The sequence below is a fragment of the Chrysemys picta genome, chromosome 3 (genome assembly GCF_011386835.1).
Source record: "Chrysemys picta bellii isolate R12L10 chromosome 3, ASM1138683v2, whole genome shotgun sequence".
In the NCBI taxonomy this organism is placed as follows: Eukaryota; Metazoa; Chordata; order Testudines; family Emydidae; genus Chrysemys; species Chrysemys picta.
The window spans coordinates 82754319-82768150 of record NC_088793.1 but is presented as its reverse complement, the minus strand read 5'-3'; the positions used below and the strand labels follow the sequence as shown (position 1 = coordinate 82768150).

At 42.8% G+C, this 13832-nt stretch overlaps 1 protein-coding gene across 6 annotated transcripts in view; it reads right to left on the bottom strand.

The window, feature by feature from the left end:
- CRYBG1 (crystallin beta-gamma domain containing 1) overlaps positions 1–13832 on the bottom strand; it is a 165535-nt gene that overhangs the window by 12694 nt on the left and 139009 nt on the right. For all 6 annotated transcript variants that reach the window (XM_065588289.1, XM_024102469.3, XM_065588291.1 and 3 more), the window contains 3 exons: positions 12741–12853; positions 12266–12395; positions 9128–9267 (listed from right to left, as the gene is read on the bottom strand). In XM_065588289.1, coding sequence (XP_065444361.1) covers positions 9128–9267; positions 12266–12395; positions 12741–12853 — 383 coding nt within the window. The remainder of the gene's footprint in view (positions 1–9127; positions 9268–12265; positions 12396–12740; positions 12854–13832) is intronic.

The following is a 13832-nucleotide window of genomic DNA, read 5'->3' as shown; positions in this document are numbered from 1 at the left end:
ATTTATACAATGTATGGCACCTGGACAGGAAACGTGGAGGGCTGTGAACATGCAGAACAAAGGGACTTACGTAACAGATTAGGAAGCACACATATAATTGAGGGTATACTTCCACTAACTGAACAACGACCACATTCTTAGTCAAGAAACAAATTTGGCGTCAGACTATGTCTTGTAAACAGAAAATGAGAAAAAGCAAATCGATCCATTCTGATTGGCTAATTCCATTCCTCAACCAAAGTGCAAGTATTTGAATATTTTTACAAAGAAATGACCGTCAAGTTGTTATGGAAATCTGACCCCTCACCTAGCCATAATTAAGGGAGTTGCATAACAGACATAAGTGTCAAGTTATGGGTCTGTAACTGTACAGTATCCATTGGCTCTGAGTGACTGAGACAATTCCTTTTCACTATAATAATGAGGTACCTTCAAGTGATCTTATAAACAAACAGAACACCTGGTCCTGTCCTTAGGACTTGTCTACACACAGAAGTTGTACTACTTTAACTATCCTGGTACAATTATGAATAGAGGCAGTAGGCTGGACGTGCTTCCCAAGCTATCTACTGCCTGAGACTACTTCCAGTCTTTTTCATAAAATGAGGTAGTGCTGGACCAAGATGTTTCCCTTGTCAGCCTTAAAGGCCCAGTGCACCATATTACAGTTACAGTGTAGTCCAGAGTCAGACACCAATTAATGATCTGTGGATACACAGAGATGCCACAATCTGCCAGCTAGATGGAGGTAAAGACTTGCAGCGAGAGCTGGTTGGAAAAGCTTTGATGGAACTACTCTCCAGAGAATGCAGTTCCAAAGTTGTAACACGTCACAAAATTGTGTCAATTTTATTCATTATATCAGAAAATATAAAATAAGGCAAAAGAGAAACAAAAAACATTTCAATAGACCTGAAATGAATTCCCTCCCCCCAAAGAAATGTACAGGTTTCGTTTCTAAAACAAAAACAAATGTCAAAATCCTTTGTTGCATGGAATTCCTATCCTCTGTACAGCTCTACTTATGACCTTTAATTTCAAACCTCTACCCAGTGAGCTAAAGAAAAATCCCTACTAGCTCAGTCAGATGAGGTGATTGAAGAAGATCTGACTTAACCCATCTAGTTGAGGGCAGTGATGAGCAAACCACAAGCTGGGCTACCAGAATTTGCGATTTTAGCTTAAAAAAACCCAACTATTTAAATGCAAGAGATCCACATTTTGGAAAAAGTGATTCACTAAATCAAAAAAATTAAAAACTAATTATATGTTTTAGGTGAGTAATTTGGAGGTGGCATTAACATTAGGACAGGCACTAGACGAGTAGTCTTTAATTGTAGTGATCATTTACAAACATCAAAGGATGACTTTTCAAACCACCTCAAGCCACCTTCTAATTTTGTGTGCATGCAAATTTTGCACAACCAATTATCTGCATATGTTAGAGAACTCAATTTTTTTAAAATGACTTAAGTGTTTTACCTTAAACTGACTAAAGAAATGAAATTCATAACTAAAGAGCTGATCCTACTACTGCTCAAATCAATGGGCGTTGCCACCAAGTTCAGTAGAAGCAGGCTAATAATAAAAGTTGTCATTTGTCCTTACCTTATCCATAATGCCTAGATAATACAGTAAATACAGGAGACTTACTGAAACCATTCCCTGTGCACCGAGATAAGAATAGTACATCCCATTCATAAAAGCTATGAACAATATACTGTGCAGTGGAAGCCTTAACTCAGATTTGGTTTAATCTGATGGATTTGTTAGACTGCTATGTAAGGTCCTCTTCCTGAAAGCTGACTTTGATGGGGCTTCACATATCAGCTTCCAGGATCAGGGACTAAGGTTGTATATTATTTTAAAAACAGATTATAGTAGTTTGGGACCCAATGACAAATGACATCATGGTATCCTCTTGCACTGAGGATACCTCTTCAGGTGAGGGAACCCCTGTTATTAGAGACAGATAATAGTAACGACGGATTCAATTATTAGGAATATAGATACAGTGGAACCCCGCTATAACGCAATCATTGGGGTCCAAAAAATTCAATCGTGGTAAATGTGGGGTTGTGTTATAGCGGGGTTCCACTGTACTTGTGTCCAGCTTCTGCGCCCTGGCTAGGGGGAGAGAGGGAGGGAGGGAGGGGGAGAGAGAGAGAGCGCGAAGGGGGGCAGCCAGGGCTTCCTTCAGCTGGGGCGCTGGTCACTCGGCCCCTCCTGCCGCCAGGGCCTGATTCCTGGGGCGGCACTTGGGATTGCTGGCTGGGGCATGGGGGGGGCGCGGGGCTTGCTGCACTCCGGCCGGAGGTCCCGCTGGGAGAGCGGGGCTGGCCGCGCTCCAGCCGGAGGGAGAGCGGGGCTGTGGGGCTGCCACACTGTGGCCGGGGTCGCGGGGCCACCGGGCTGCTGCGCTCTGGCCGGAGCTCCAGCCGGGAGAGCAGGGCCGCGGGGCTAGCCGCGCTCCGGCCAGCGCTCTGGCCAGGGGATCGGGGCCCCCGAAGATGACCGCCGCTGGCCTGCTGCGCCGACTGCCAGGAGGGCTCCACGCCACTCTGCAGCCCGCTCCCAGCAGGGCACTCCCCTCCTCTGCGCTGCTGCCCCCTACATTGGTTGGCGGGGAGGGAAGGACGCGGGCTGGAGCCGGCCCTGACGGGGACAGAGGCGCACCGGGGCTGCAGGGAGAGTCGCTCCTGCTGCAGCCGCTGGGGTGTGGACCCCAAACGCCCCGCACCTGCCAGACTCGCCCCGCGCCTGCTGCAGCCGCCGGGGCCAGACTCACCCCGTGTTATAAACAAATTCGTGTTATCGTGGGGCGCATTATAGCGGGGTTCCAGTGTAGTAGGGTTTGTGATGACTGGGAGAACCGCATGCTGAATTGCCTGCTGGGCACAAAGATTGCAGACCTCTCGAGACATCTAGACAGGCTTATGTGCAGTGCTGGGGAGAAGCCAGTGGTTGTCATATATGTAGGTACCAATAACCTAGGAAAAGGTAGGAGAGAGACCCTGGAGGACAAATTTAAGCTGCTAGGAAAGAGTCCAGGACCTCCATGGCAGCATTCTCTGAAATATTTTCAGTTCCACATGCAGGGCCAGTTAGACAGGCAGAACTGAAGGGTCCTAATGCGTGGATGAGAGACTCCTCTTTTTCCCAAAAGGTTCCCCAATTCCTAATAGGTTTATTAGGAATTGGGGAACCTTTTGGGAAAAAGAGGAGTCTATATAGAAAGGATGGGCTCCACCTAAACCAAAACAGAACCAGATTGTTGGCATGTAAAATTTAAAAAGTCATAGAGGAGTTAATTTTTAAGCTAAGGGCTGGGGGGAAGTCGATAGATATGAGGGAACATGTAGTTCAGACAGACACATCCCTTAGGGGAAGATTAATTAAAGGGAATACTCTATATCCTAGTAAAGAGGAGAGAATAGATGTTGAGAAACTACAAGTAGGAACTGAAGACAAACAGTCAAACGAAAAAAAGTCCCATTCAATTATATCACATGAAGGTAGACAACTGAATATTGACTAATTTTATAAATGCTTATATACAAATGATAAAAGTCTCAATACTTAGATTCAGGAACTTGAATGCCTTGTATTAAATGAGGATATTGATATAATAGGCAAAACTTGGTGGAATGATGACAATCAATGGGACATGGTAATACAAGGATACAAAATATACAGGAATGACAGAGTAGGTCATGCTGCGGGAGTGGCACTATATGCGAAAGAAAGCACAGAGTAAAATATAGTAAAAATCTTAAATGACTCAAACTGTACTATAAAATCTCTATGGATAGAAATCGTAAAACATAGAAGTAGAATATACTATTGACCACTTGACCAGGGTGGTGATGGTGACTGTGAAATACTCAGGGAGATGAGAGGCTACAAAAATAGAAAAACCAGCAATAAAGGGGAATTTCAATGACTGAGAACACATCTCCTCAGAGATAAAATTTCTAGACACCATTAATGACTGTTTCTTAGAGCAGCTAGTCCTGGAACCCACAAGGGGGCAGGCAATTCTTGATTTAGTCGTAAGTGGCGCAAAGAATCTTGTCCAAGAGGTGAATATTGCTGAACCACTCAGTAATAGCAATCAAAATGTAATTAAATTTAACATCCTTGTAGGGGGAAAAATACCAAAGAAACCCACCACAGTAACATTTATCTTCAAAAAGAAGAACTGCACAAAAATGAGGTGCCTAGTTAAATAGAAATGAAAAGGAGCAGTCACAAGAGTGAAAAGTCTGCAGATCCATGGAAACTTTAAAAACACCATAATAAATGCTCAAACTATCTGTATACCCCAAATAAAAAATACAAAATAAAAAGAGGACCAAAAACATGCCACCAGGGCTAAACAACAGAGTAAAAGAGGTAGTTAAGAAACAAAAAGACATCTTTTAAAATTTAGAAGTCAAATCCTACTGAAGAAAATAGAAAGGAACGAACTCTGGCAAGTCAAGTGTACAAGTATAATTAGGCAGGCCAAAAAAGCATTTGAAGAACAACTAGCATAAGACATTAAAATAAAACTTTGCTGTTAGTTTTCAAGTACATCAGAAGCAGGAAGCCTGCTAAACAATCAGTGGGAACACTGGACAATTGAGGTGCGAAAGCAGCACTTAAGGAGGACATGGTCGAGTTGCAGAGAATCTAAATTAATTCTTTGCATTAGTCGTCGCTAACTGGTATATAACCTACCGCTTAAATCACCCTCTGTACCAGATGACTGAAGATGCCAATGCCAATTTAAAAAAAATGTTCCAGAGGTGATCCTGGCAATGACAGGTCGGTAAGGCTAACTTCTGTTCCAGGCAAATTGTGGTGCGGGGTTTGCAGTAAATGTGGGTGATCAGGGTACTCATTGTGGAGAACCAGTCTGCTGGACAGAAAGCTCGTGCAGAGACAGAGTCCAGTCTTGCCCCATAAAGTTTATCGTCTCTGTGGGACACAAAACTGACTTGTCTTTGTTTACACAGACCCCTAAAGAGGCGAGGAGGCATCAAAGAGACTGGATCACAAAGACAACTTCTTGCCATGATTGCCCCACTAGTAGCCAGTCGTGCAGGTAAGGGAATGCCATATGTCCCTCATGTCTCATCTGGGCTGCTATGACCGTGAACACCTTCGTAAAAATCCCTGGTGCTGTCGCTATGCCAAAGGGAAGAATGTGAAACTGGTAGTGTTGGTCCCCCACCTTGAAGCGGAGGAACTTCCTGTGAGACGGATGGATGTCCTCATGGAAGTATGCATCTTTCATGTCTAGAGCCACAAACCACGCTTCTCCTGGAGGGAGGGAATTATTGATGCCAAAATAATCATCCAGAATTTCAGCTTTCTGATTAATATATTTAGCTGACCAAAATCCAGGATGGACCTCCACAGGGAGGAGGAAATAAGGTGAGGCTGGACGCCCTCTATCGCACCCTTGAGGAGCAAGGAGTCTGCTTCCTGCTGAAGAATCAATTGGTGGGTTGGATAAAGAAACTCTATGGAGTATCCATGATGGATGATCTCCAGTACCCAACTGTCTGTGGTGGTCTTCTCCCAACTGTGGGCAAAGAGGGCAAGGCAGTCGGCAAAGATAGGTGGCATTGAAGGTGGCTCATGGGTGTTGACCCACATGTGAAAAGTGATCGTTGGCCTGCAGCTGGGAGAGGATCACAAAGGTGTCAGTGGCCGGAGCTGAGAAGCAGGCCCTCTGGGACCCCCATCGTTTATGGGGGAGAGAGGGGAGTTCTGGTGGCTGTTGACAGTAGGGTGGGTAGGCGGCTGTTGTCTAAAGGGCTGCCTCTGGTGCTTGCTACTGGGAGCTGGGGTGTAGATACCCAGGGACTGCAGAATGGATTGGCAATCTTTCAAAGAATGCAGAGACTCACCCGTCTGGCCATTAAAAAGACTGACTTCGTCAAAAGGGAGGTCCTCGATGGTGTTTTAGGTCTCCCTCAGGAAACCGGAAGACTGGAGCCAAAAGTCTGCGCATAATGAACCCCATGGTCATGGAACAGGATGCAGTGCCAGCTGCATCCTCCACAGCCTGGAGGGCCACCTGAGCCACCAATTTCCCTTCATCTACCAAGGCCTGGAACTTGGCCGGGTTGTCCACAGGGAGCTTGTCCTTAAACTCTACCAGCATGCTTTACGTGTTGAAGCCGAACTTAGCCAGTTAGCTATGTGGAACTGTCGTCCCGACAAGGAAAAGACCTTCCTGTCCAGAAGGTCCAACCTTTTTGACCCCTTGTTTGGTACTTCTGCAGCTATTGATGAGCCTGCTCTGCAGCTGCTTGAACAGCCAGTGAATTAGGGGCTGGGTGCATAAACAGAAAATCGGTCCCTTTGGCTGGCACAAAATAGCCTCTCTCGGCTCTTTTTGAGATGTGGGCACATGTAGCCGGTGTGTGCCGAACCAGCCTGGGCAGTCTAGAACCAGTGTAGCCTTGTTTATAGGAAGGGCCACCCTGTGGCTCAAGGATCTCCAGGAGACGATGTTGGGGATCCTGGACTTCCTCCAATGGAATTTGCAGGTATTGGTAGCCACCCTCTGTAGAAGGTCTTGGTACCACTGGTAATCATGCAGCAGAGAGAGCATTAAAGCATAACCGCCTCATTCAGTGACGAGGAGGCTCCAGCTGGAACCGGTGGTACAGATTCCAAGTCTTTCTCCTCGTACACTGACAGAGGCTGGCTGGCGCATGGGGGAGGAATGATAAGACTGGCAATGGTGCCGGATGTCTGTGGTACGGATCCCAAGGGCTCCAATAGGGCCAAAATCTAGACCAATGGACCCCCAAGGAAAGCAGTACCAGGCCTCTCTGAGGGGGTCATGGCCGGGCAGATAAGGGTGCCTCGGCTCTGTGTCTGGGCTCCTGCATGGCAGTGGAGATGTTGGTAGAACTATGTCCTGGGACACCTCTGAGTCAGATGATGGCTCTGTCAGAAATGGCAGGACCGTCGGTAATGGAGAGCCCCAATCTGATGGATGGGGAGAGGGCCTCTCCTGTAACAGCAGTTCATCCTCAGGTGTAGCAATGTCCCGCAGAATGGATGGGCCTGAGAGGAGAGGAGACTGCGAGTAAGGCAAGATCACTTCCTCCGGCGTCAGGAATGTCTCTGTACGTCCTGGAGTCCACAGGATGCCCATGGAGACTCTGGAGGGACCAGGTTTAGTCATCAGAGCTGGCCAATGGGATATGCAGAACCACACCCATACACAAGCACTCCATGCATCTGGGTACTGAGGTCACCAGTGGGACAAATGGATCCTACTTCTTGTCCTTACCCTCCAGGCAAAGCGGGAGGTCCCTTTCGGTGCAGGTTCCAGGGGATCCACACGCAACATCGCACATGACCTGGTATGCCTAAGGAAGGGAATGCATCTCTTATGAGCAGTCCTCTGCAGGGATGTGCTCGTATGCCCTCTAGGGTGTTTCTTACTCTCCTGGTAGGGCTTGTCCTTGGGCTTCGGTACTGGCGGCTCTGCACCATGTCTCATGTTTGGGAGGCAATACCAGTTAGAGGAGGCCGCTGTATGCGGGGGTCTCCCTGGCCAGGATCAGAGTGAATCTGGGGCCTCCTAGTCTCCTCCATCAGGAACTTGCAGAGTCGGCGCTCCTGGGCCTCTATAGTTCTGGGTTAGAAGGACTTACAGATGCCGCACTTTGCCCAGATGTACATCTCACCCAGACAGTAGAGGCAACGTTGATGCTCGACAGTGATGGAAGAGGAACAAGGGCAGGAGACACAGTTCTTGAAGCCTGGGACTGTGTGCATAGTCCCAGGTTGGAGGGGGGTTGTGTCCCCCGACCGGGGAGGTTCTGTACTAACTAGACTACACTACACTATACTAAACTATCTTAACTAATCTATAAAACTATGAAAACACTATTTACACGAGTATACAACAACTCTCTGATCGAGATAAGAGCGAAGGAGGAATTGGGATTCCTATTCAGGTCATGTGGCAGTAAGAGGGAACTGGAGTGACATCGACGCACACTGCCCCAATACCCTCTCTTTGGGGCACAAGAGGACATGCTGTGCATGTGTGGGTCAACAGACACTACTTGGGAGAAAACTTCCGGACTCAGGTTCATGGCGCACATGCGCACCCTCGTGTGAAATACACATAGGGACCATCACTTGAAGAAGAAGGGACAGATAATAAGAAAATATCATAATGTCACCATATAAATCCATGATACACCCACAGCTTGAATACTGCACGCAGTTCTGGTTGCCCCATCTCAAAAAAGATATTAGAATTGGAAAAGGTACAGAGAAGGGCAAACAACGTTATTAGGGGGATGGAACAGCTTTTATACAAGAAGAGAATAATAAAGACTGGGACTGGTCATCTTAGAAAAGAGACAAGTAAAGGGGGGATATTATAGAGGTCTATAAAATCATGAATGTTGTGGACAAAGTGCATAAAGCAGCGTTATTTACCCCCTAACATAACACACGAACCAGGGGTCACCCAATGAAAGCAATAGGTTGTAGGTTTAAACGAACATAAGGAAGTACTTCTTCATACAACATACAGTCAACCAGTGGAATTCAATGCCGGGGAATGTTGTAAAGGCCAAAAGTATAACTGGGTTCAAAAAAGAATTAGATACATTCATGGAGAATAGGTCCATCAATAGCTATTTGCCAAGATGGTCAGGGTTGCAACCCTATGCTCTGGGTGTCCCTAAACCTCTGACTGCCAGAAGCCGGGACTGGAAAAAGGGGATGGATCACTTGACAAATTGCCCTGTTCTGTTCATTCCCTTTGGATATTGACACTGGCCACTGTCAGAAGACAGGATACTGGACTAGATGGACCATTGGTCTGACCCAGTATGGCCATTTTTGTGTTCTTATATCAATATTTTATATGAACTTAAAGCCTGCTTCCTGTAAGGGGCAGAGCACCAGTCCAACATAGTCTTCTTGTAGTAAATAGGCCCCGAGACTCTCTCAGCTCAGTAAATAGAAATGAGGTTAACAATGTATTGCAGAGTAATACTCCAATGGGATATCACTTATCTTCTATTATAAGTATTTTTTGCATTATTTAATGTTTAATTAATTTCCAGAGAAGCAAAAAGTAAATGTAACTTACATGCCACCAAAAACTTGAACAGAGGCTATTCGAGGATTGTATCCTAGAAACTGGAGATTTAAGACTTCTGTAGTAAACTCCATTTTCTTCCCCTTGAAACCTTTCTTTTCAAAGAGGGCTATGCTTGGCTCAGAAAGCTCCTATATTAAAAGAAAGGGTCCTATTTAATACACGTACATCACTCCAGAACATTAAGCCACAAAGACTCTTTGCACTCTTTTGCTTCAAGATTTGAAGATCAGAAATTCCACAACCATTCTTTCTGACCGGCAGCAGCTTACTAAAAAAAAACCCAACCACCACATAACCCATGCACACTTTTTGCATGCAATAGACAAGTCTATCCTTGTGAAAATGCATATGCACAAATTTGTATGTTGCTATGCACACACCAGAATTATGCTTTCAAACAAATTTTAATTAAACTCATTGGACTGATCAGTTGAAAATCACTGGGGAATTCTGATTTTCAAACCCACAAGAAAAAGCAGCTTTAAACTGATCTTGAAGGCCTAAAATGTTGATAGAATCCCCAGCTCTCCCCATGATGCTCTCTCTCTCTCTCACACATACACCCCCCCCCACCTGTCTTGTTTTTAATTCCTCTCATAGGACATGATGCTTTTAATCATTCACTGGACTAAATTCTCAAGATTAATGTTTCTGGGGTCAAATTCATGGCATTCATCCCTTTCCACAGAGTTGTGCTCCAGAAACTAAACTTTGGGGAAGGAGTTGTTTTAGTTATTATATATCTAGCCCTTTTGATTGCAGGGAAACGTCAAAAATACAAATAGAGTGTAAACCACAACAGTGAGAACTGCCTGTGTCTGCAGAGAGCTGAAACAATAGCTTTAAGAGCTGTGCATTGCCCCATTCATTTCAAACAGTGCCCTGTGAACTCCATGTTTCTGTGGTTTTTCATGACTCAGGAGCAGCCACAAATTGCACATACCCCCTATGAGTATAAGAGCAAGCAAGTCAGCTGGAAGTTTTTAAATCTACCACTCTTACTTTATTGTGCTGTACAAAATCGGCACCCAAATCCCTGATAGTTTACACATGTACACATACATCTAGATATGTCACCGAGTTACTAATTAAAAATTATCTGACAGCACCCAATTGTGTTTACACACTTCACAGTGGAAGAAAGAGGACATGGTCCCTTGCCCTAAAGAGCTTACAAGGTCAGAGATGACACCTGAAGGGCATCAGAAGATGGCTAGGATTTACTAATCAACAATGCATTATTCAGAAGATGCTAATGCACAGCATGATGGAGCAAAGATTTTTTTGGATAAATAACTTTACTGACCTACAGGGAAATTTTCAAGAATAGCTGTAGGATTTAAGAACACAGGGCTCAGTGGCTTTCAAAGAGGATTGTGCTCCAAAATCCCTTAGATGCTTTGGAAAATTGGCCCCTTATTTCTTGTATGTGTCTCATTAGAAGGCATTTGAATGAGGCAAAGGTAGTGGCCTGAAGCATTAGGTGCTACGTGTGTAGAAGTTGCATGTGAAAAAATGTAGAGACAGTTATGGGAGAAGCAGGCAAATGGGGTATTGAGATGAACTGGGATCATTGGAAGCGTGGCAAAATATATGACCAGAAAAATAAATACCTGATATAGAAATCTTAAAGCTTTGCAGAATTATGAAAACGAGCTTTACACAAACACACATTTTTGTCTGTTGCTTTTTACTCTGTATATTGGTTTGCAATAACACAGATACTATCAAGTAGAAAACTGATTGCCTTGCCCATCATCCCATCAATGAATTAACCTCTATGGAGAATTAAGCAGCAGTGTACAGAAGCAAATTATAAAGCATGGAATTGCTTTATACTTATCTGCTAAGCCTCACATGACCTTTGGTAGCACAAACCTTAGTGGTGATTATGAACTTTAACAATCAACGGCTACCATTTGTTTGTTTTGTCAACAGAACACCACTGTTCTCCTTCACAAAGTACAAATTTCCAAGAGTGAGTTTAACCTTCTATGGTCGAAACAGGCATATAAAATACAACGATAGCTTACACTGCCATGGATAAAAGCTCTCTACAGACTAGACTATTTTAATTAAAGGTTGAGAACAACCATTATGCATGTCCAGGACCACTCTTTCTTTATTTTTAACAGTATCTGCATCAGCAGCATGGCAATGGAGTGCAGAAAGTATGGCACACCTGGGGGAGGCTCTTTTCCTGAGTTTATATTGTACCTCAAAAGGCACCATAGGGACTAGTAATGACAACTAATACTGGTTCTCTTTAGAGCAATAACAATATTGTCAAAGAGTTATGTGAGTATTATAATAGCCAAACCCAATGAAAAGGAGCAACAGTTTACTTTTTCTCTTCTAAAAATAGTACAAACAGCTGGTAGTAGTAGTTCTCGCCTATCATTGGATTTTTGACTACATTTTGTTTAAATTTCTGTTAGCTTTAAAACGTATTTGCATGATTCTGCAAATGATCTATTGTAATAATCTATCATAGGACTGAGTAAACTCATAATTGACCCATTAAAGGGTAATGAGTGCAAATTAAAATGACATTTGATTTCTCATTTGCTATTAAAATGCTATTTCCTGGCACCAGAATAATAATAATTAAAAAAAGCTTATAAATTCCATATTGCCATAGAGATATAGAATTCTGATTTTTGAATACATGAGGTGCTGAATCTTCTTTGGAAGAATGAGCCACTGAGTGAGTGAACAGGAATGCAATTTTCATGCTTATGACAACTGCATTTTATAAATTAATTTAGTTCCGAAGTTGCATGGTTGAATTCCACTTTTTATGCACATACAGCATGGACAGCAGCAGGGAAGCTTCTCCACATTGCCCCACCAACATGCTTGAACCCTAACTTGGAGATGAACAGCAGCAAAAAGTAGCAATTCAGTTGCTCTGCCTATGGCATTCTCGACTCCTTTACTACGACTGCTATCAATAACGACGGCAGTTTTTGGTTCATGCTCTGAGACCCATAAACTCATTATGCATAGCTACTGAATAGTAACAACTTGTCCCTGTACCATTTGTACTTCACTGTCCTTTATATGGTTGCAAAAATGAGAAGTTAAATACTCCTACTATGTGTGTATTTATTCAGTTATCCTTACAATGTTTATAACATGTAGAGATTTAAGTCTTGTTTGGGGTGGACATCCCATTGCAGACAGATTAGAATAGGTTCCTTCTTCTAACACATACTGATTACCAGAGAAATCTTCTTTATCATATGCAATCCAACTGCAGGAAGAGAAGGAGAAATCTGATAACTAAATATTCCACTCATAACCAAAGTTCTGTCAATGCTTCCCAATATTCCTTAGCATGTAAACAATCATTTTAATCACTCTTTGAAATATTTTAGCAGAAGTAAGCTACTGAGAGAAACATGACAAACTTCAGAGGTACTGGAGAGTTAAAAATTCACATGACGAATTTCAAAACTTTTTACCTTCCATTTAACTCCACAGTTGGTATGTGAAACTGGATCCTTCACCAATTTCCAATTTCAGAAAGTTGTAATATTTTTATTTTAAAAATTTTACCATTTCAGTGATTTTGCAATAATCATAATTCCATGCTTACCTGCCGCCCAAAACTTTTGAAGACTTTGTAGCAAATGAATCGTCAATATAATTGGTATTTTTCTCAAATATTTGGCTGTTACCTTTGAATTCTGGCTCTGAAAATAGCTGGACCTTTAAAATTATAATGTATATATTAAAAGGATATTGTATAATAATGCATTCAGCACCCTTTAATTAGATAAGTCAAACATTATTTCCATCCATGGTTATATTCAAATGAATTTAAAAACCCAGAATCCTTCAGTTTTGCAATATTAACATATTTTATTATCCACAAGTTACTTTTCTGAAAGACTGCCAGGTAACCAGATTGAAAAATTACTTTCTGCAGTAAATCATTCAGCAACATACAAAACAGTTAAACAATTACTAGTAATCAGAGATAGACTGTTTAAATATCTGCCAGAGTAGATTTTTAAAACTTCCTTGTAAAGCAAGATGGTAAATGGTCTATCAAACTTATCTGTCCTGGTTCTTTAATCAATTTAATCTTAGAAATACATATTCCCTTCCTCATCCATATCATACAACCTGATTTCTCAGAATATAAAAGTGTTGTATAAACTTTGTAAGGCACTCAGATACCACGATGATGGGTGTGGTATACATTCCCAGATTAGACAGATAGTATTTGTACTGCTAGGGCTATAGTTGTTTCAACACATATATTACAAACCCCTTTATCTTGTTTAAAATTTCACCCTAGGCTGAAAGCCACACACACATTTGTTGGGGTTTTTCTCATATTCATTACTGTAGGAGGATAGTTGATCCAATAATTAAACCTGATCGCACAGAAATCATCCTTATATTTTTTCAAAAATATGCATGGGGCTGGGCAATAAACAGCCTTGAGGTATTTCTTTCCCCAAAAGCTACAGACCGCTGTACTCAGCAAGGCTTTGGCAAGGCACAATATTAGTTAAGGATGCAAATCATATTAAACAAGGCTTTTTTCCCCCACAGGCTCATAACTTTGTGCTATATTTACCATTTAGGCTGAACTTTTTCAAGTTTCATCTGTGCATGATTTTTTTTTTTTTTTATTAAAAGAAGGATGAAAACATACACTTCCAATTGTAAAAAAAAA